Below are 22,756 nucleotides of genomic sequence, written 5' to 3'. Positions count from 1 at the left end.
AATGTAAACTTTGCAAGCACTCCAGGATCAAATTAATACTAAAAAGCACAATACCCAAATCATTAAACCATTTACAGTCATCAGATCCAAACTAGTGAGTTAAAACAAAACAATGTGTCAGACACTTCAAATTGTAGTCAGGACCCAGAAAATGCCTCACACAACAGCTTTTCTTTACTGTAAAAATTTAAAATTAACTGTCAAGTTTCTGTGCTTTAACTAACGGCTATTAAAAATGAGAGAAAAAAACCAAACACACAATTTCTATATATTAATGTTAATAAAACACACACACACACACACACACACACACACACACACACACACACACATCCTGCACTATGACAGTCAATCTAGCCCAGGCTAGATTTCTACCCCATGCTCTTCTTGTCTTGTATTCCTTTCTGAAGCTCCAGTGCAGGGTTTACGGTCATGAGTCAACATTCGTAGCTTCTAGGTTTCTTTACATTAGACTATACATGAAACACCTTTTTACCCTTTATTTTTCAGATCTCTCAGTCATTATATTTTATAATTTTACATTGAAAGCAGGCTGCTTTATTTACAGGGTTTTTGCACAGGTTTCTCAGGTGGGAGGAGGTGAAGAGTAATACTGAAAACTGCTGCCGGGCACTTGGGTTCACAGTTACACTGTACTGTTTTTCTAGGTTAGAAAAGAAACTAGGAAATATAAATAAAGAAAAATGGATACATTTAAAAGTTTGGCCAGACAGGGGAGAGAGACAGAGTTCTAGTTTCTCTCTTTCATTCCTGTGGCAGGCTTATCATTTCATAGAAGAGATTAAAGAAAAGCCAAGAAACACACACACACACACACACACACACACACACACACACACACACACACACACACACACACACACTGAACTGCAAGGTGATTCTGTCAGAACCCTGTGAGGTCTTCTCCTGTAATACAAGGTCCTCCACCTCCCACCACCAGGGCTTTACCCCTCCCCACAGCAGAGCATGGGATTCGATTCCTGGGGAAATCTTAATGCTTGGAGGGCACTGTCTCAGTAGCTGACAGTCAACAGAGGGGTGTGAGTGAGTGTCTCCCATCAGCATATCCCAGTCCAGCCAGAGCCTCAACACAGGATCGCAGCTACAGCTCTAGACTCTTGCACAATTCCTACATCTGCAGCACCTTCCACTGGCACACGTTTCCTTTTACCACACTTCCTTTCTCCAGACTTTCCTGGTTCTTGAGGTGCCAGAGAATTTTGGAGAGTGCCCTTGGTGTTTGGCATTAGATAAAAGCCTCTTGGTATCACTAGCAGAATGTTGGTTCGCTGCAGTTCTGATCCTGTTTTGACTATTTCCACCAGATTAGGTCCAAAATCCAAGTTGAGTTTTACCCCTTTTGGATGATTTGTCCATTTTTAGTTTAGTTGACCCAAAAGGAAAAAAAGGCTGTTGTTAGTGTTGTGTAAATTTTTAGGGTCAAACTATGGCTCCTGCCAACTACAACAAGTAGGCTCAGCAGTCCATTGACCAAAATGACCGTTAAAGAGGCAAGTTACAGTGGAAAGAAAACAATGGAGATTTACTTAATGTGGCCACACTGAGAAGGACACAACACCCAACAAAGTGTCCAGTGACCCCCAAGTCCATCCTCAAGCTACTACCCTCAGGTTAAGGTATAACTACAGGGCAAGAGGAACGCCTAATTAACCATTCCTGGCCAAAATATGAGGAGGCCCAGTAAGTTCTACAAGGTTTGTGGATTTGTTTTCTGGGAGACAAGTTTCTCCTCTGGCTAGCACCAGGGCTGCAGGCTTTCCTGATGCTGGGAACAGATTCTTGGTGAAATGTTAATGCCTTGTCCATTGTTTCAGTGGACTGATAGCCATAGGGGAGAGGCAAAGTGTCTTTCTTCAGAACATCAGCTCCCTTGCTAGGTTGATTACATGACCTTGACTGTCTCCCAACCCTCCCTTCTCCTCTCTCTCTCTCTCTCTCTCTCTCTCTCTCTCTCTCTCTCTCTCTCTCTCTCTCTCTCACACACACACACACACACACACACACACACACACACACACACACTGCTCTCAATCTGTACTCTGAGACTTAATTGGTGGTTTCTGTCATAGTCATGTCCAGAATCTTTTCTATGATGTTGCTTTGGGTCAGTCCTGGGCACATGCAGCTTAACATTAAGCGTGAAAACCTCACCTACTCATGGAGAGTATCTGAAGATTCAGCTGTTAAGCTCATTCTACTCTTCATTTTCTGTGGACTACAGAAGCCATTTACCAATCTTCAGTCTGGAAGGGTCTGCCTTCTCTTATACACTTCATCGTCATGCAAGTCAAGGAAAGTCCATGGGTGGGATTCCTCCAGCTCTGAGGAGCATGTGGCTTTCCAGGAAGACCTTCACTTTCTCTTTGTCTGGTAACAACTGTTTCAGGAAAGCTAGTCTTTCTCGGTCTCTGAGAGAAATATACAAAAGCAGTTTTACAGCAGAGGAAAGAAGGACCTCATTTACAATGTCCTTTGAAGAACAGGGCATGCACACACTCTGGTGGTCTCTTTCTATTGCTTGTTGGAGTAGAAGACCCCATCCTCTTCAGTTGGTATGTGGAAAGACAAATGGAAGAACATCCTATTTTTCAGGAGGAGATCATCATAGCTTTCAGAAAATGTGATAAATGGGAAGCTTTGGTGTTCAAAAGCCAACAGGAGCCCCACCATATGCCCCACATGCAGATTAGGATAAAAGGCTCTCAGCTACTTCTCTATAACAATACCTACCTGCTTGCCACCATGATCCCAACCATGATGATATTGGACTAAGCCTCTGAAACTGTAAGCAAGCCCCAGATTGAATATTTTCTCTTAGGAATTGTCTCAGTCACGGTGTCTCCTCACACCAATAGACACTTTCCAATCAATATGCATGTTTACCTCCTTAAGTCCACCATCCAAGTAGCAGTGCATCACTTAATTTGTAGTGATGATGATCCCTCCTAGCATAGCATTCCTGTATGCTCCTGACACCCATTTCACTAACTCACAAGCTACAACCACACTATATGTTGTTATCTCACTCATCATTTAGAAAACAAAAAGATATAAAGTATAAAAGATGCCATTTTTCTCAATGAGTTCCTTGACTGACTTTACGGAAATCCAACTTTCTGATTTGCATTATTTTCTTTCCCGTCTCTTAAGAGTTTCCCAGGACAGGTTTCCTGAGACATTTTTTTTAATTTCAAAATCTTTCATTTACTCCTCAATGACAGATTTCCTGCATGTCTAAGTGTAGACAGGTTGGGATATATTTTCCCTCTCAATGGGCATTTGGAACAGTTCAGTCCACTCTGTTTCTCTGCATGGAGTCCCGAGAGAAAGCAAAAGTAACCCAACCACTGACTGGCTCAGGTCAGTGCAGCTCATTTGACTCAGAAAAGAAAGACAGAGAGCAAATAGTTGCCTTTCACGGAATTTTAGTTTTTAAACTGGCAAAAGTTACCTGGGGTCTGTAGAGATTCCTTGAATTTAGTACAAATTTTGCATTTGCCCTAGCTATTATTTTACTGAAGTAAGGCATGAGAAGAACAGCGCACAGACATGAAAGCAAAAATCATCTGTATTTTGCAAAGGAAACACACACTTGTGAGTCTACAGAGCAAAGCCATTCATGTGCTCACCACCATGACCATTGTACTGAAAATGACTGGCACTGTTCAAACCTGGCTGGTCATTGACTCTGAGGGTCCCCACGGTAGTATTTGGGTCATCATACATGTCTCTTTTTTAAAATATCAGGGCACAGGATTCGACTCCATCTTGTTGTTCACAAGGAGACACTCCTAGGTTTGAGACTGTATGTTTTCCTTGAGCCCCGTCGGCACTGGGTGTTTTTCAGGCAGAGTGTATCAGCAGTGAATGACTAAATAAATCCCTCCACATCTCAGCAACTCTGACATGATGGAACTGTAGCTCTCATCCAGAACTGAGCCCCCATTCACATGCTGGGAGGTGGAAAAGACCCACAAACCTCAGTTAATTGCAGGGCAAAGAGTTGTGCTTAGCAGCAGAATGAAATTCCTTCCCATTTTCAGATACTCGATAAGACATAGGGTATTTTCTGAACCATCGGGCTCAGTTTAAAGAAACGATCCAGTTCAGTAACTCCACCATCCCCTTGGTTACTGTGACTCCTTTCCCAAATCCTTGCCTCTCCCTTCTATCAAGTCCTTGAGCTAACACATGAAGTCCACCCTGAGTGTATTGGCATCTCCTCCACTCAGCACTCTGCACAATAGCTTCTTTGACAAGAAGGCCCAGGGCCACTACTTTTCAATACATTGTAATTTAGCATCGTCGTTATCTCTTGCAATTTTCCTGACAAGCTGCAAACTACAGCTACACCATGATGCTCTCTAAACAAAATAATCCCAAACCTAAACGGAAATGTGAATCATAATCAGTGCTTAAGCATATGATGTACATTTCAGGAACATTATGAAGAGGTTTCCAGGTACTTACTACAATCCTCTGTGCTTGGAACTCTGTATGCCAATAATTACTGAATATTATATTGCAGCAGAGACATTTTCAAGAAAGAAAAAAAAAAGGCAAGCTCCAGGTCTAAAGGGATGAGCTAACCCCTCGCCCCACAGACACACAAGATCTGAGAAACTGTATTTTGTTTCTCCACACATTCCAGGCTGCACATATGGGGAACACACACGGGGGGGGGGGGTGAGAGAGGAGCAGACAGACAGACAGACAGACAGAGACCAAGGCAAATAGAGACACACAGAGAAAGAGACACTGAGAATGCTCCAGAATAGTGAGGGGAGTGTCAGTGTTCAAGACCAGAGTGAGGGCACGTGACTCTGATGAAGCCAACTTTGTATCAAACAAGGAGGGCTGGGCTAGTCACTCCCCTCCACTCCATCTCCTGCAATCCTGCTCCTGTGCCTTAGGCTCAGCACTTGGTAGGGGGCTGTGGTCACAGATCTCTTCTCTCTGCTCGTGTCCAGAAGCAATCTGCTGTCATGAGCAGCCACTCACCCCCTGCATGCGAAGGGAACGACAGCAAGAGGTTCAAGAGGGACAGCAGGAGCCCGGAGGACTCGTCCAGAGTGATCCACATCTACAGACTGCCAAGCGGTGTCACCGAAAGAGAGGTTCTCTCTCTGGCGCTGCCGTTCGGGAAGGTGTCCAACCTACTGTTTCTGAAGGAGAAGAACCAGGCCTTCATGGAGATGAACACAGAGGAGGCCGCCAACACCATGGTCAGCTACTACACCTGCGTGACTCCTGAGCTGCGTGGGCAGCCGGTCCACATGCAGTTGTCCTGCTACAGAGAGCTCAAGGTGAGAAGATCCCGCAGCAAGGAGGGTGCCTCTAGCCAGGAGGGCGAGCCCAGGCAGGCAGGTGCCTCCGGCCAGGTGGGTGCCCAGCCAGGCCTGCCAGCTGAGAGCTCAGACCAGGCAGGAAACGTGGGCTCGGCCGCCGCTGCCGCCGCCGTGGACACAGGGAGAGTGGTGGCCAGGCGAACCCCTGTGCTCAGGATCCTTGTGGAGAACTGCTTCTGTCTCGTGACCTTGGAAGTGCTGCACAGGCTCTTCTCCAGGTTTGGCACAGTTCTGAAAATCATCACATACAGTAAGAACAACCGGTTCCAGGTGCTGTTGCAGTATGCGGACCCGCTGAGTGCCCAGCGTGCCAAGCTGTTCTTGGATGGGCAGAACGTCTACGACGCCTGCTGCACACTGCGCATCACCTTCTCTGGGTTCACTGACCTCACAGTCAAGTACAACAACGACAAGAGCCGCGACTACACGCGCCCAGACCTGCCCTCGGGGGACAGCCAGCCCTTGCCAGCCCAGAACAGGGCCACAGCCCTCGGTGCCCTCGGTGCCCCCGTCGCCATCTCAGCTTCTTCCTGTGCAAGCACTGGATTACCTCACACCTTTGCAGTCCCTCAAGCTGCAGGCTTTGCCTTTGTTCCAGAGGTGTGCAGGGCCCCGGCGCCCCTGGCCGTGCCAGAAGTGGCTGTGGCAGCGGTGGCAGCAGCTGGAGCAGAGAGCCAAGTCATCACCTCAGGCTCCCCGGCTCTGGCGAACGCTGTCCTCCTCGTTGCCAACCTCAACCCTGAGAAAGTCACTCCCCAAAGCCTCTTCATTCTGTTCGGCGCCTATGGCAATGTGCAGCGGGTGAAGATCCTGTACAAGAAGAAGGAGAACGCGCTGGTGCAGATGGCCAATGGGAGCCAGGCTGAGCTGGCCTTGAGGCACCTGAACGGGCACAAGCTGCATGGCAAGTCTCTCTGCATCGTGCTGTCCAAGCACCGGAGCGTGAAGCTGCCCCGGGAGGGCAAGGAGGACCAGGACCTCACCAAGGACTATGTCAACTCGCCACTGCACCGCTTCAGGAAGCCCGGATCCAAGAACTTCCAGAACATCTTTCCGCCCACTGCCACCCTGCACCTCTCCAACCTGCCCACCTCGGTCTTGGAGGAAGACCTCAAGAAGCTCTTCTCCAGTGGCGGGGGTTCTGTCAAGGCTTTCAAGTTCTTCCCAAAGGACCGCAAGATGGCGCTGATCCGAATGGGCTCGGTGGAGGAGGCCATACAGGCTCTGGTGGAGCTGCATGGTTATGCCCTAGGCCAGAGCAACCACCTGCGAGTCTCCTTCTCCAGGATCACCATCTAGAGGACCCTGCTGGGCTCACTGCAGACAGCTTCCACCGCTCGAGGAAAGGACACTTGAAAAGCCACTGGACTGACCTTAACACTTGCTACTGGAGAGAGAGAGAGAGAGAGAGAGAGAGAGAGAGAGAGAGAGAGAGAGAGAGAGAGAGAGAGAACTTACATGATTTTACAAGGACTGACTGTGGCCACCTTAGGTCTCACGCAGCCAGCCCCCTTTTCTGGGAAGGAGCTGCAGACTCTGGGCCACATCAGGGGCCCTGGACTCTATACCTGCCACTTTCCCGCCCTTGAGACCTGCCTGCCCCCACCCAGCTACTGTTGTGGTTTGCAGGGGAAGTGGCCTCCAGAGACTCATGCCTCTGAACTCCTGGTCACCAGCTGGGGGCACTCTTTGGAAAGGCTGTGTGCCTTTAGGAGGCAGACCTCACTGGAGAAGCTGAGTCACCTGGAAGGGCCTGAGGGTTTCCAGCCATGCCCCACTTCCTCTGCTTGCCCTGCTCCTTCCTGACTGCACCAGTGATGCCAAGGGCCAGCCTCCTTCTCTTGTTCCTGCGCCTGTTCCTGCCGCCATTGCTTCTGCACCAAGGTGGGATGTACCCTGCCCCCTTCCTGCTTTCTGGGAGGGGGTTTGTCCTTGAACGATGAGAAAAGTAACAAGGCAGAATGAGGCCTGGGGAACATGTGCTATGCAGGGCTTCGAACTGGTCTGGGGGAGGAAGGTGGCAGAGTTGAGAAATTTGTGCTGGCAAGGGCCTACAATGCTCAGATAAGAGCTTCAGGGCCATTCTGGTAGTTTGGAAGGCCAGGAGAGCAATGCAGGCAGTGGAGGCCCAGCTTGTGACCTTTCAGAGGGGCATGAGACTCCTCTGGGAACTGGGCTGGAGGCCTATCTGTGTGAAATTCTGGCAGAGACCCTAGCTGCATTTGGCTTGTGTCCTGTGAACGTGAGTGGGGCAGATTGAAAATAACGGGGCACTTAGTTTGTTGGGAGAAGCTTGGGGACAGGATAGCATTCAGGCTCTGTGGAGGTTACCGCCCCATTCTCTCACACAGGTCTGCAGAGACAGAGCAAGGAGTGGAGCAGAAAGGTGTGAGACCTCTGCAGATGGTCAAGGAGAGCAAAGAGTTCAAAGTTACAGAGCAAGCATTAGCCCCGGGACAGACAAGCCTTGCAGTCTATACCGGCACAATGGGAAAGGTGCCAAGAGGGCAAGGCCGTGCCCTCTGCAGGCTGTGACTTATCACAGTACAAAGGTGTGGGAAAGGAGAGGCATGGACCGGGACACCGCTGAGGGTGTCTTCTGCTCAAAGAGACCACCCCGGACAGCCATTTGCTCTGACTGAAACCACCAAGGTGGACAGAGATGACTACCACTTGGGTCTCAGGGTATGAGGTAGGACATCTCAGGCTGGTGTGGCAGCACCCTCCACCTGCTGCTGGCTTTGCAAGCAGGCAAGAATGCATGGTTGCGGGATGCTAGAGCTTTGGGTCGAGGGTCCATGAAGCCACTGAAAGTAGGCAAAGTGTGGCGGGAGCATATTCTCCACAAGGAGGCCCCCAGGTTACTGCTATAAAGCCGGAGAGGCCAAGCCTAGTTTACAATAGAGACCCCAGGATGGAGGGGGTGCCCAGAGCACAGGCCATCCCACTGAGACAACATGTGGGTGGGCTCAGAGTGGAGCCAGACCGAGATAGGGACTACCTGGGCCCCAGCTGGGGGACCGGGCTACGCCAGGACTTTGGAAGCAAGATGGTTCCCATAGGAGCCCCCGGATAATGGACATGAAGCTGCAGCACTTCCTCTTCAGGATTCCGTCTCGGTTTGGTCTCATCTTTCTTTGCTGCGTCCACATGTGTACTCTCTGCCATTGCGTGTTTGTTGGAAATATATATCTCTCCTGTTTTTGATTTTGCAGGGGCTAACATTGAGAGAGTTGAGTCTCAGGAGAGACTTGTACTCCTGAACACTGTCGGTTGGAACTGTTCATGATCATGGGTGTCTCTGAAGTTGGAATGGGTATAGTTTGCCTTATAGTGGCCACGAGCCTGTGGGGGCCAGGGGCACAATGTAGTGGTTAGAATGTATACGCTCACGGGGTTGAATGCTCATTTCTTGGCTGGTGGCACCATTTTGGAAGGTTGTAGAACCCCCGAGAGGTGGAACCTTGCAGGAAGAAGGGAGTCAGTGGGGCCCGGGGTTCTTGTGCTTCCATAGCCCAGGCCAACTTTCTCATGGTCTCTGTGCTTCCCAGCTGTGAGGCAGAGTGGTCAGCCTTCTCTCACACCACTGCCACCACGCCTTCCCTGCTACGGTAGACTGTATCCCCGCAGACCGCAAAGACAATAAACCTTTCTTGCTTTAAACCGCTTCTTGCCGAGTATTTGCTCACAGCACTCAGAGAGATAACTCACGTTGTCACACACCCATGTTTACCACCTCAGCGGGTTAACCACCGAGGCTGGGCTCTCCTCCGGGTGAACTTGTGCTCCTGCTTGATGGCCAGGGTAGGCAAGCACTTGGGGCAGGGGTTCTCAACCTGTGGGCCACGACCCCTGGGGTGGACTGACCCCGTCACAGGTGCTGCCTGAGAGCATGAGAAACCACAGGTGTCTACTTTACGATGCATTGAAGTAGCAAAATCACAGTCATGAAGGAGCAACGAGAGTAATTTTGTGGTTGGCGTCACCACACCGTGAGGAACTGGATTAAAGGGCCGCAGCATTAGGAAGGTTAAGAACCACTGTCTTGGGCATTGGGAAAGGCCCCAGAGTCCCAGAGTGACAGCTCACATGTTCACGTGCTGTCCTGTCAGCAATCGTTCCTCAAACTGTTTGTCGATGCCCGGGTGTAAATAAAGCAAAGAACGGTGTCAGGCTTATCACCGTTCAGTTAAAGGTGAACCAGGGGTAGGGGCCCAGATGACACGGTGATGAAGACCAAACAGATGAGAGCAAATACTCCCAGCTGTGCCTCCCTGACCCAGAGTTAACAGAGCGAAAAGGTAAGTTCATGGTAATAAATGCGGTGAGCTGTCTGTCTATCTCCTATCTCAAACACGCATCCTGGCTCTCCGGGCCGCACAGGACAGCAGCCTTCAGCCGACTGCATAGTTGACGTGACAATAACAGAGTGAGCTTAATTATTTTCCTCTTTGGTTGGATCTAGGAAGTGGAGCAGACTCGAGGCTCCGGTCATCCTAGGCGGAATGAAGAGCTCATGCCCCACTTTAACAAATGGCCCCAATGGATAGAGCCTTGGGGTACCTGCTCCCTTCTTCTCCCCTGGTGCTTCCATCTCTGACACTCCAAGGTGTGGCTCTCTCCTTTAGCTTTGTTAAATTAAAGCTCACTAGCCTTCCCTGTGCTCTCTGCCCCATTCTTTGGGAGGGCAGACGCAATGCTGACTTCAGGCAACTTTCCTCGGTGGTCAAGGTGTGATTCTCCAGCTCTCCTGCCATGAGATATGGGTGCAGGGGCTCAGATAACTAATGATATAACCACAAAAGGCATGAGATCCAGGCCCACTGGGTGACAAGAGGCTCTCGCTCTTTCTCTTTCTGTCTGTGTGTCTGTCTCCCCCTCTCCCTCCCATCTCTCCCTCTCCCTGCCTCTCCTCATCCCCTCCACCTGGTTACTTTGGCCTCCCCAGGTCCTGAATGTTTTCATTTTTCTTGTCCACTCTCCCCGTGGTTCCTTTACATCAGGCCTCCACCTGCTTCCTTGCCGGCTCGTTCCCCTGGCAAGGGGCTCCTCTGGTGGCACCTCCCGACAGCAAGGCTCTTGTTGGGGTTTGATGTCTCTCGCTGGCATGAGACAACATGACCAGAAGCAACTTGGAAAGGAAAAGGTTTGTCTGGCTTGCACATCCTGGGCGGTCCATCATTGAGGGAAGGCAAGGCAGGAAGTTGAGGTGGGAAGTTCAAGTTCCTTGAGGTGGGAACTGAACAAAAGCTGTGGAGGAATGCTGCTTAGTGACTTGTTGCTCCTGGCTCATTTACTTTGCTCCCAACCTGGGAATACCTGCCCAGGGACGGCCCCGCTCACAGTGGGCTCGGACCTGCCATGCCAACCATTCATCTAGAAAACGCCCCCAGACCTGCCTACAGACCAGTCTGATGGAGACATTTTCTCAGCTGAGCTTCCCTCTTCTCAACTGACTCTAGCTTGTGTCGAGTTTACAAAATAGGAACCAACAGCGCTCCGCTCTAGAAGACTCCATTTCCCGGCCTCCCCTCACTGAAAGCCATTGGAGCTTGCTGCCTGTGCCCTCTCCCTAGGCCTCTGCCATTCTGGCCCCTTCTCCCTCCACATCCCCAGGATCCTCTAACCCCATGAGCCACTCAGCCAGCACTGGGGAGAACTCCTTTGTCTGCATCCTCCTCATGCCCTGTGGCCCTCCCTACACAGGAGTTTCTCCGCTGGTGGCTAGCCTGCTCATGGACAGCCCCACGGCTGCCTCTCCCTCAGGCCCTGTCCCTTGAGAGGCTGTGTTAGACTCTCTGACCTTGCCAGCCTGGCACTTGACCTTCTTTTTTCCACCTAGCTCCCCAGTCAGCTCTGAGTGACCCTCCTCTGCTTGTCTCCCTGCCAGCATTTGGACTCACTGGACTGGCTGATTTGGGGGATACAGGCTTTTCCTGTTCTTCTCTTCTCTTTGACCATGACCGTCTAGCTACTTCCACGTTCTCGGTTTTTGTTTTTTAAATACTGTAATATGTAAATGAAAGACCTAAAAAATCAGTAATATGGGAGATATACAATGTAAAAATAAAAGTAAATTCTTTGTTATCTAATATGATTTAATATGCCAACATAGAGCTTTTGTTAGAAATAAATGCTTTTTCTGAAATTGATATACAGTGGGAAAAACTAACAAAACCTGCATTTTGATGTATTATCCAAGAAGTTTTGTTAGAGAATAATCACAAAAGTTATAGTTTATAGTATCATCTGTGTTGGTGGGGCAGTACTGCTGGATCTGTATAATCAGAAGAAGGAAATTACAATCTTACATTTTTCCCTCATTGATGAAATAGCTTAATGTAAATCTGAACCTGCTAGAAAAAAAACATTGGTAAAATATTTCCAGGTTTTTACATGTAAAAGAAGTTTCTGAAAAGGGCCTCAGTAGTACTGGAACTATCTCTAAACCAACAGGGCTGTTGAGACTGCTCAGACAGTACGTTGTTTTTGCATTGCTAGCTGAAAGATCTGAATTTTATACTCAAAATTCCTGTTAGAAATACCTGGTATGTTGGTGCGTGCTTGTAACTCCAGCCCCTGGGAGCCAGAGACGGGCAGATCCTTGGCCTTGTGAGCCTACTTAGCGCACGCACGTGCGCGCGCGCGCGCGCGCGCGCACACACACACACACGAAATTTATGGGATAGATGGACTCTTGCAGGGCTGCCACAAATTTGAGAATAGACTGACTATATAGACTATATAGTGAGTTCCCAGTCAGCTTTAGCTACTTACTGATATTTTGTCTCAAAACAAAATGAAAACCAAAAACACTTAAGAATGAAACAACTTATTTTTATGAAAATCCAGGAAATATATTTGAATCATGGAAAACATGTACATTGTATATTAAGCACGTTATAGTTATAATCGTAATCAAATACATGTTAATGATTGTTCTAGCAGCCACGGAAAACTGTTTTCTTTAATAAGATTAGTCACTGTTTAATCATGTCCTGTTCAACTGGATTTATAGGCAATTGGGAGCTGCTGGAAGTGGGTGCCAGAAACAAAGCTATGGTTGTCTGAAGGAGAGCAACCTGTTAACCCCTGAAACTTCTTCTCCCCAGCCCCTTACATTTCTTTTAAAGCTATGAAGGCCTAAACACTTCAGACCATTTACCCAGTCACATATGAAAAGATGAAATGTTTTTCTTTAGAAGCTGAAACTCCAAATCTGGGTGTTACATTTATGATCTTGTGTGTGTCTGTGTGTTTGTGTGCACATATGAAGGTGTGCCTGCAGAAGCCAAAGGATAGCATGTGGGAGTTAGTTCTCTCCTTTCTCCATGTGGCTTCTGGGGATCCAAATAAGTCGTAGGCTTCGTGACAAGTGCTTTTACACACAGAGATACCTCCCTGGTTCCCCAAATCGTTTCAATCATGAAGAATGTGTCACAATGGTGGCTCTGGGAATAGATGACGGGTTCACCATTCTGGAAGATGGGGGAAGAGGCTTCCCTGGAGTCATCGTCTACAAATTCACTACCTATTGCAGGAGGGTGCCTCCCACAATACATTGCCTACCTGATGAAGAAGAGTATCTTCTCCAATGCAGTATGCACTGTCTCCCTGGGGACCAGTCCTTCCTGATACCTTGGCTTTGTACACCTGCTAACCCATGAGACTAAAAGAAGGCCAATGGCATCCCTGCTTGCCTTTTCCCAAATTGCACGGAAGGACATCATCCTCAAAAAAGTGTCAACAAAAGAAGGCAGCACCCCAAAGAAGTACAGTGTCCCATTTATAAGGAGGCTTCCCTCTCAGTGTGCTTTGTTCCTTACCAAACTGCAGGAGTCATTCATTCATAGCTTAAAGTCTCCCAGAATACTGGGAGGTAAGAAGCATGTTGAAAAGACAGTGGGAAAGTCAGCATCCCTATATTTGTTGTTTTTGAGTTTCAAAACTCCCAATTATGTCCCATGGTTCCCTGAAATGGGCAACATTCCATAACCTAGCACTTAAAGGAGTCGTTAACTGTGACATACCCATTTATATTACAAGGTATTCATCTCTAGCAATAAGAAAACATTTGATTTCTTCCAATTTGATATTTATCCATTTTAGAATAACTTGTATCACCACATTATACATTTGTATCTAACCATGTCAATAACACAGATGTCTAATGGGACAAGTAGACAAGGTAAAGTTAAAGAACACAGGTGTGAAGCCTATAAAAAGAAAAGAGTATATTTAAGGATTAGGTAAATAGCAAATATGTAACAACAAGTGAAGTCAAGGGCATCGCAGCACTGTAAGACAGTAGTCCCAAATATTACTTCCATCACAAATGAAGTATTGATGATCAAACATTGCAAAGACAGGGCTTTATGTAATAGTCAAAAACAACTCAGAAAAACAAAAACAAAAACCCAGAATGTGGAAGTAGCTAGACGGTCATGGTCAAAGAGAAGAGAAGAACAGGAAAAGCCTGTATCCCCCAAATCAGCCGTCCAGTGAGTCCAAATGCTGGCAGGGAGACAAGCAGAGGAGGGTCACTCAGAGCTGACTGGGGAGCTAGGTGGAAAAAAGAAGGTCGAGTGCCAGGCTGGCAAGGTCAGAGAGTCTAACACAGCCTCTCAGGGGACAGGGCCTGAGGGAGAGGCAGCCGTGGGGCTGTCCATGAGCAGGCTAGCCACCAGCGGAGAAACTCCTGTGTAGGGAGGGCCACAGGGCATGAGGAGGATGCAGACAAAGGAGTTCTCCCCAGTGCTGGCTGAGTGGCTCATGGGGTTAGAGGATCCTGGGGATGTGGAGGGAGAAGGGGCCAGAATGGCAGAGGCCTAGGGAGAGGGCACAGGCAGCAAGCTCCAATGGCTTTCAGTGAGGGGAGGCCGGGAAATGGAGTCTTCTAGAGCGGAGCGCTGTTGGTTACTATTTTGTAAACTCGACACAAGCTAGAGTCAGTTGAGAAGAGGGAAGCTCAGCTGAGAAAATGTCTCCATCAGACTGGTCTGTAGGCAGGTCTGGGGGGCGTTTTCTAGATGAATGGTTGGCGTGGCAGGTCCGAGCCCACTGTGAGCGGGGCCGTCCCTGGGCAGGTATTCCCAGGTTGGGAGCAAAGTAAATGAGCCAGGAGCAACAAGTCACTAAGCAGCATTCCTCCACAGCTTTTGTTCAGTTCCCACCTCAAGGAACTTGAAGTTCCCACCTCAACTTCCTGCCTTGCCTTCCCTCAATGATGGACCGCCCAGGATGTGCAAGCCAGACAAACACTTTCCTTCCCAAGTTGCTTCTGGTCATGTTGTTTCATGGCAGCGAAAGACATCAAACCCCAACAAGAGCCTTGCTGTCGGGAGGTGCCACCAGAGGAGTCCCTTGCCAGGGGAACGAGCCGGCAAGGAAGCAGGTGGAGGCCTGATGTAAAGGAACCACGGGGAGAGTGGACAAGAAAAATGAAAACATTCAGGACCTAGAGAGGCCAAAGTAACCAGGTGGAGGGGATGAGGAGAGGCAGGGAGAGGGAGAGATGGGAGGGAGAGGGGGAGACAGACACACAGACACAAAGAGAAAGAGCGAGAGCCTCTTGTCACCGAGTGGGCCTGGATCTCATGCCCTGTGTGAATGCATCATTAGTTATCTGAGCCCCTGCTCCCATATCTCATGGCGGGAGAGCTGGAGAATCACACCTTGGCCACCGAGGAAAGTTGCCTGAAATCAGCATTGCGTCTGCCCTCCCAAAGAATGGGACAGAGAGCACAGGGAAGGCTAAGTGAGCTTTAATTTAACAAAGCTAAAGGAGAGAGCCACATCTTGGAGTGTCAGAGATGGAAGCACCAGGGGAGAAGAAGGGAGCAGGTACCCCAAGGCTCTATCCATTGGGGCCATTTGTTAAAGTGGGGCATGAACTCTTCATTCCGCCTAGGATGACCAGAGCCTCGAGTCTGCTCCACTTCCTAGATCCAACCAAAGAGGAAAATAATTAAGCTCACTCTGTTATTGTCACGTCAACTATGCAGTCGGCTGAAGGCTGCTGTCCTGTGCGGCCCGGAGAGCCAGGATGCGTGTTTGAGATAGGAGATAGACAGACAGCTCACCGCATTTATTACCATGAACTTACCTTTTCGCTCTGTTAACTCTGGGTCAGGGAGGCACAGCTGGGAGTATTTGCTCTCATCTGTTTGGTCTTCATCACCGTGTCATCTGGGCCCCTACCCCTGGTTCACCTTTAACTGAATGGTGATAAGCCTGACACCGTTCTTTGCTTTATTTACACCCGGGCATCGACAAACAGTTTGAGGAACGATTGCTGACAGGACAGCACGTGAACATGTGAGCTGTCACTCTGGGACTCTGGGGGCTTTCCCAATGCCCAAGACAGTGGTTCTTAACCTTCCTAATGCTGCGGCCCTTTAATCCAGTTCCTCACGGTGTGGTGACCCCCAACCTCAAAATTACTGTCATTGCTACATCATGACTGTGATTTTGCTACTTCAATGCATCATAAAGTAAACATCTGTGGTTTCTGATGCTCTCAGGCAGCACTTGTGACGGGGTCAGTCCACCCCAGGGGTCGTGGCCCACAGGTTGAGAACCCCTGCCCCAAGTCCTGGCCATCAAGCAGGAGCACAAGTTCACCCGGAGGAGAGCCCAGCCTCGGTGGTTAACCCGCTGAGGTGGTAAACATGGGTGTGTGACAACGTGAGTTATCTCTCTGAGTGCTGTGAGCAAATACTCGGCAAGAAGCGGTTTAAAGCAAGAAAGGTTTATTGTCTTTGCGGTCTGCGGGGATACAGTCTACCGTAGCAGGGAAGGCGTGGTGGCAGTGGTGTGAGAGAAGGCTGACCACTCTGCCTCACAGCTGGGAAGCACAGAGACCATGAGAAAGTTGGCCTGGGCTATGGAAGCACAAGACCCCCCGGGCCCCACTGACTCCCATCTTCCAGCAACGTTCCACCTCTCAGGGGTTCTACAACCTTCCAAAATGGTGCTACCAGCCAAGAAACGAGCATTCAACCCCGTGAGTGTATACATTCTACCACTACATTGTGCCCCTGGCCCCCACAGGCTCGTGGCCACTTCATAATGCAAACTATACCCATTCCAACTTCAGAGACACCCATGATCATGAACAGTTCCAACCGACAGTGTTCAGGAGTACAAGTCTCTCCTGAGACTCAACTCTCTCAATGTTAGCCCCTGCAAAATCAAAAACAGGAGAGATATATATTTCCAACAAACACGCAATGGCAGAGAGTACACATGTGGACACGGCAAAGAAAGATGAGACCAAACCGAGACGGAATCCTGGAGAGGAAGTGCCGCAGCTTCTTGTCCATTATCCGGGGGCTCCTATGGGAACCATCTTGCTTCCAAAGTCCTGGCGTAGCCCGGTCCCCCAGCTGGGGCCCAGGTAGTCCCTATCTCGGTCTGGCTCCACTCTGAGCCCACCCACATGTTGTCTCAGTGGGATGGCCTGTGCTCTGGGCACCCCCTCCATCCTGGGGTCTCTACTGCAAACTATGCTTGGCCTCCACAGCTTTATAGCAGTAACCTGGGAGCCTCCTTGTGGGGAATATGCTCCTGCCACACTTTGCCTACTTTCAGTGGCTTCATGGACCCTCGACCCAAAGCTCTAGCATCCCGCAACCATGCATTCTTGCCTGCTTGCAAAGCCAGCAGCAGGTGGAGGGTGCTGCCACACCAGCTTGAGATGTCCTACCTCATACCCTGAGACCCAAGTGGTAGCCATCTCTGTCCACCTTAGTGGTTTCAGTCAGAGCAAATGGCTGTCCGGGGTGGTCTCTTTGAGCAGAAGACACCCTCAGCGGTGTCCCGGTCCATGCCTCTCCTTTCCCACACCTTTGTACTGTGATAAGTCACAGCCTGCAGAGGGCACGGCCTTGCCCTCTTGGCACCTTTCCAATTGTGCCGGTATAGACTGCAAGGCTTGTCTGTCCCGGGGCTAATGCTTGCTCTGTAACTTTGAACTCTTTGCTCTCCTTGACCATCTGCAGAGGTCTCACACCTTTCTGCTCCACTCCTTGCTCTGTCTCTGCAGACCTGTGTGAGAGAATGGGGCGGTAACCTCCACAGAGCCTGCATGCTATCCTGTCCCCAGGCTTCTCCCTACAAACTAAGTGCCCCGTTATTTTAAATCTGCCCCACTCACGTTCGCAGGACACAAGCCAAATGCAGCTAGGGTTTCTAACAGAATTTCACACAGATAGGCCTCCAGCCCAGTTCCCAGAGGAGTTTCATGCCCCTCTGAAAGGTCACAAGCTGGGCCTCCACTGCCTGCATTGCTCTCCTGGCCTTCCAAACTACCAGAATGGCCCTGAAGCTCTTATCTGAGCATTGTAGGCCCTTGCCAGCACAAAGTTCTCAACTCTGCCACCTTCCTCCCCCAGACCAGTTCGAAGCCCTGCATAGCACATGTTCCCCAGGCCTCATTCTGCCTTGTTACTTTTCTCATCGTTCAAGGACAAACCCCCTCCCAGAAAGCAGGAAGGGGGCAGGGTACATCCCACCTTGGTGCAGAAGCAATGGCAGCAGGAACAGGCGCAGGAACAAGAGAAGGAGGCTGGCCCTTGGCATCACTGGTGCAGTCAGGAAGGAGCAGGGCAAGCAGAGGAAGTGGGGCCTGGCTCCAAACCCTCAAGGCCTTCCAGGTGACTCAGCTCCTCCAGTGAGGTCTGCCTCCTAAAGGCACACAGCCTTTCCAAAGAGTGCCCCCAGCTGGTGACCAGGAGTTCAGAGGCATGAGTCTCTGGAGGCCACTTCCCCTGCAAACCACAACAGTAGCTCAGGTCTCAAGGGCGGGCAAATGGCAGGTATAGAGTCCAGGGCCCTGATGTGGCCCAAAGTCTGGAGCTCCTTCCCAGAAAAGGGGGCTGGCTGCGTGAGGCCTAAGGTGGCCACAGTCAGTCCTTGTAAAATCAGGTAAGCTCGCTCTCTCTCTCTCTCTCTCTCTCTCTCTCTCTCTCTCTCTCTCTCTCTCTCTCTCTCTCTCTCTCTCTCGACAGTAGCAAGTGTTAAGGTCACTCCAGTGTCCTTTCCTCGAGTGGTGGAAGGTGTCTGCAGTGAGCCCAGCAGGGTCCTCTAGATGGTGATCCTGGAGAAGGAGACTCGCAGGTGGTTGCTCTGGCCTAGGGCATAACCATGCAGCTCCACCAGAGCCTGTATGGCCTCCTCCACAGAGCCCATTCGGATCAGCGCCATCTTGCGGTCCTTTGGGAAGAACTTGAAAGCCTTGACAGAACCCCCGCCACTGGAGAAGAGCTTCTTGAGGTCTTCCTCCAAGACCGAGGTGGGCAGGTTGGAGAGGTGCAGGGTGGCAGTGGGCGGAAAGATGTTCTGGAAGTTCTTGGATCCGGGCTTCCTGAAGCGGTGCAGTGGCGAGTTGACATAGTCCTTGGTGAGGTCCTGGTCCTCCTTGCCCTCCCGGGGCAGCTTCACGCTCCGGTGCTTGGACAGCACGATGCAGAGAGACTTGCCATGCAGCTTGTGCCCGTTCAGGTGCCTCAAGGCCAGCTCAGCCTGGCTCCCATTGGCCATCTGCACCAGTGCGTTCTCCTTCTTCTTGTACAGGATCTTCACCCGCTGCACATTGCCATAGGCGCCGAACAGAATGAAGAGGCTTTGGGAGTGACTTTCTCAGGGTTGAGGTTGGCAACGAGGAGGACAGCGTTCGCCAGAGCCGGGGAGCCTGAGGTGATGACTTGGCTCTCTGCTCCAGCTGCCGCCACCGCTGCCACAGCCACTTCTGGCACGGCCAGGGGCGCCGGGGCCCTGCACACCTCTGGAACAAAGGCAAAGCCTGCAGCTTGAGGGACTGCAAAGGTGTGAGGTAATCCAGTGCTTGCACAGGAAGAAGCTGAGATGGCGACGGGGGCACCGAGGGCACCGAGGGCTGTGGCCCTGTTCTGGGCTGGCAAGGGCTGGCTGTCCCCCGAGGGCAGGTCTGGGCGCGTGTAGTCGCGGCTCTTGTCGTTGTTGTACTTGACTGTGAGGTCAGTGAACCCAGAGAAGGTGATGCGCAGTGTGCAGCAGGCGTCGTAGACGTTCTGCCCATCCAAGAACAGCTTGGCACGCTGGGCACTCAGCGGGTCCGCATACTGCAACAGCACCTGGAACCGGTTGTTCTTACTGTATGTGATGATTTTCAGAACTGTGCCAAACCTGGAGAAGAGCCTGTGCAGCACTTCCAAGGTCACGAGACAGAAGCAGTTCTCCACAAGGATCCTGAGCACAGGGGTTCGCCTGGCCACCACTCTCCCTGTGTCCACGGCGGCGGCAGCGGCGGCCGAGCCCACGTTTCCTGCCTGGTCTGAGCTCTCAGCTGGCAGGCCTGGCTGGGCACCCACCTGGCCGGAGGCACCTGCCTGCCTGGGCTCGCCCTCCTGGCTAGAGGCACCCTCCTTGCTGCGGGATCTTCTCACCTTGAGCTCTCTGTAGCAGGACAACTGCATGTGGACCGGCTGCCCACGCAGCTCAGGAGTCACGCAGGTGTAGTAGCTGACCATGGTGTTGGCGGCCTCCTCTGTGTTCATCTCCATGAAGGCCTGGTTCTTCTCCTTCAGAAACAGTAGGTTGGACACCTTCCCGAACGGCAGCGCCAGAGAGAGGACCTCTCTTTCGGTGACACCGCTTGGCAGTCTGTAGATGTGGATCACTCTGGACGAGTCCTCCGGGCTCCTGCTGTCCCTCTTGAACCTCTTGCTGTCGTTCCCTTCGCATGCAGGGGGTGAGTGGCTGCTCATGACAGCAGATTGCTTCTGGACACGAGCAGAGAGAAGAGATCTGCGACCACAGCCCCCTACCAAGTGCTGAGCCTCAGGCACAGGAGCAGGATTGCAGGAGATGGAGTGGAGGGGAGTGACTAGCCCAGCCCTCCTTGTTTGATACAAAGTTGGCTTCATCAGAGTCACGTGCCCTCACTCTGGTCTGGAACACTGACACTCCCCTCACTATTCTGGAGCATTCTCAGTGTCTCTTTCTCTGTGTGTCTCTATTTGCCTTGGTCTCTGTCTCTGTCTGTCTGTCTGTCTGCTCCTCTCTCTCTCCCCCCCCCCCGTGTGTGTTCCCCATACGTGCAGCCTGGAATGTGTGGAGAAACAAAATACAGTTTCTCAGATCTTGTGTGTCTGTGGGGCGAGGGGTTAGCTTATCCCTTTAGACCTGGAGCTGTGCTTTTTTTTTTTCTTGAAAATGTCTCTGCTGCAATATAATATTCAGTATTTATTGGCATACTGAGTTCCAAGCACAGAGGATTGTAGTAAGTACCTGGAAACCTCTTCATAATGTTCCTGAAATGTACATCATATGCTTAAGCACTGATTATGATTCACATTTCCTTTTAGGTTTGGGATTATTTTGTTTAGAGAGCATCATGGTGTAGCTGTAGTTTGCAGCTTGTCAGGAAAATTGCAAGAGATAACGACGATGCTAAATTACAATGTATTGAAAAGTAGTGGCCCTGGGCCTTCTTGTCAAAGAAGCTATTGTGCAGAGTGCTGAGTGGAGGAGATGCCAATACACTCAGGGTGGACTTCATGTGTTAGCTCAAGGACTTGATAGAAGGGAGAGGCAAGGATTTGGGAAAGGAGTCACAGTAACCAAGGGGATGGTGGAGTTACTGAACTGGATCGTTTCTTTAAACTGAGCCCGATGGTTCAGAAAATACCCTATGTCTTATCGAGGATCTGAAAATGGGAAGGAATTTCATTCTGCTGCTAAGCACAACTCTTTGCCCTGCAATTAACTGAGGTTTGTGGGTCTTTTCCACCTCCCAGCATGTGAATGGGGCCTCAGTTCTGGATGAGAGCTACAGTTCCATCATGTCAGAGTTGCTGAGATGTGGAGGGATTTATTTAGTCATTCACTGCTGATACACTCTGCCTGAAAAACACCCAGTGCCGACGGGGCTCAAGGAAAACATACAGTCTCAAACCTAGGAGTGTCTCCTTGTGAACAACAAGATGGAGTCGAATCCTGTGCCCTGATATTTTAAAAAAGAGACATGTATGATGACCCAAATACTACCGTGGGGACCCTCAGAGTCAATGACCAGCCAGGTTTGAACAGCGCCAGTCATTTTCAGTACAATGGTCATGGTGGTGAGCACATGAATGGCTTTGCTCTGTAGACTCACAAGTGTGTGTTTCCTTTGCAAAATACAGATGATTTTTGCTTTCATGTCTGTGCGCTGTTCTTCTCATGCCTTACTTCAGTAAAATAGTAGCTAGGGCAAATGCAAAATTTGTACTAAATTCAAGGAATCTCTACAGACCCTAGGTAACTTATTGCCAGTTTAAAAACTAAAATTCCGTGAAAGGCAACTATTTGCTCTCTGTCTTTCTTTTCTGAATCAAATGAGCTGCACTGACCTGAGCCAGTCAGTGGTTGGGTTACTTTTGCTTTCTCTCGGGACTCCATGCAGAGAAACAGAGTAGACTAGACTGTTCCAAATGCCCATTGAGAGGGAAAATATATCCCAACCTGCCTACACTTAGACATGCAGGAAATCTGTCATTGAGGAGTAAATGAAAGATTTTGAAATAAATGTCTCAGGAAACCTGTCCTGGGAAACTCTTCAGAGACGGAAAAGAAAATAATGCAAATCAGAATGTTGGATTTCTGTAAAGTCAATCAAGGAAGGCACTGAGAAAAATGGCATCTTTTATACTTTATATCTTTTTGTTTTCTAAATGATGAGTGAGATAACAACATATAGTGTGGTTGTAGCTTGTGAATTAGTGAAATGAGTGTCAGGAACATATGGGAATGCTATGCTAGGAGGGATCATCATCACTACAAATTAAGTGCTGCACTGCTATTGGATGGTGGACTTAAGGAGGTAAACATGCATATTGATTGGAAAGTGTCTATTGGTGTGAGGAGACACCATGACCGAGACAATTCCTAAGAGAAAATATTCAATCTGGAGCTTGCTTACAGTTTCAGAGGCTTAGTCCCATATTCTTGCAGTCATCATAGTTGAGATCATAGTGGCAGGCAGGCAGGCATGGTTCTGGAGGAGAGAGCCTTATAACTTAATCTTCAGGTTGAAAGTAGCAGAGACAGAGAAAAAAACACACAAAGAGACAGAGACTTGGCATGTTGTGGGCTTTATCAACCTCATAGCCCACTCCAGTGACACACCTTATCCAACAGGGACACATGTCCTAATAAAGCCACATATCATAATCCCTCTCAAACAGTTCCACTAACTCGGATTGAAACATTTTCATTCAAACTACCACAGAAATTCTAGGGAAATCACAAAAAGGTATTTTAAAATAGCACAACCAATATTCTAAGAATGACAATAATGGAATCACATAAAATGTTCAATTAAGATTAGAAGATCATGGGCTAGA

General features: G+C 49.7%; 2 protein-coding genes across 2 annotated transcripts; one reads left to right on the top strand and one right to left on the bottom strand.

Annotated features, from left to right (window-relative positions):
- The first annotated feature begins 4,859 nt into the window (after positions 1-4,859).
- On the top strand, positions 4,860-6,797 carry LOC114710012 (polypyrimidine tract-binding protein 1-like). Its single transcript, XM_028894040.2, has one exon. The coding sequence runs from the start codon at positions 5,028-5,030 to the stop codon at positions 6,687-6,689; it is 1,662 nt and encodes a 553-aa protein (XP_028749873.1). The 5' UTR covers positions 4,860-5,027; the 3' UTR covers positions 6,690-6,797.
- A 9,310-nt stretch (positions 6,798-16,107) lies between these two features.
- Positions 16,108-20,408, bottom strand: LOC114710011 (polypyrimidine tract-binding protein 1-like). Its single transcript, XM_037199389.1, is given in 2 exon segments — positions 16,108-19,018; positions 19,021-20,408. Coding segments are annotated over 2 exon segments (1,818 nt in total). The 5' UTR covers positions 20,297-20,408; the 3' UTR covers positions 16,108-18,476.
- Between the last annotated feature and the right edge of the window lie 2,348 nt (positions 20,409-22,756).

Source organism: Peromyscus leucopus, chromosome X (assembly GCF_004664715.2).
Source record: "Peromyscus leucopus breed LL Stock chromosome X, UCI_PerLeu_2.1, whole genome shotgun sequence".
In the NCBI taxonomy this organism is placed as follows: Eukaryota; Metazoa; Chordata; class Mammalia; order Rodentia; family Cricetidae; genus Peromyscus; species Peromyscus leucopus.
The sequence above is the reverse complement of the archived record's forward strand: the minus strand, read 5'-3'. Positions and strand labels throughout refer to the sequence as shown.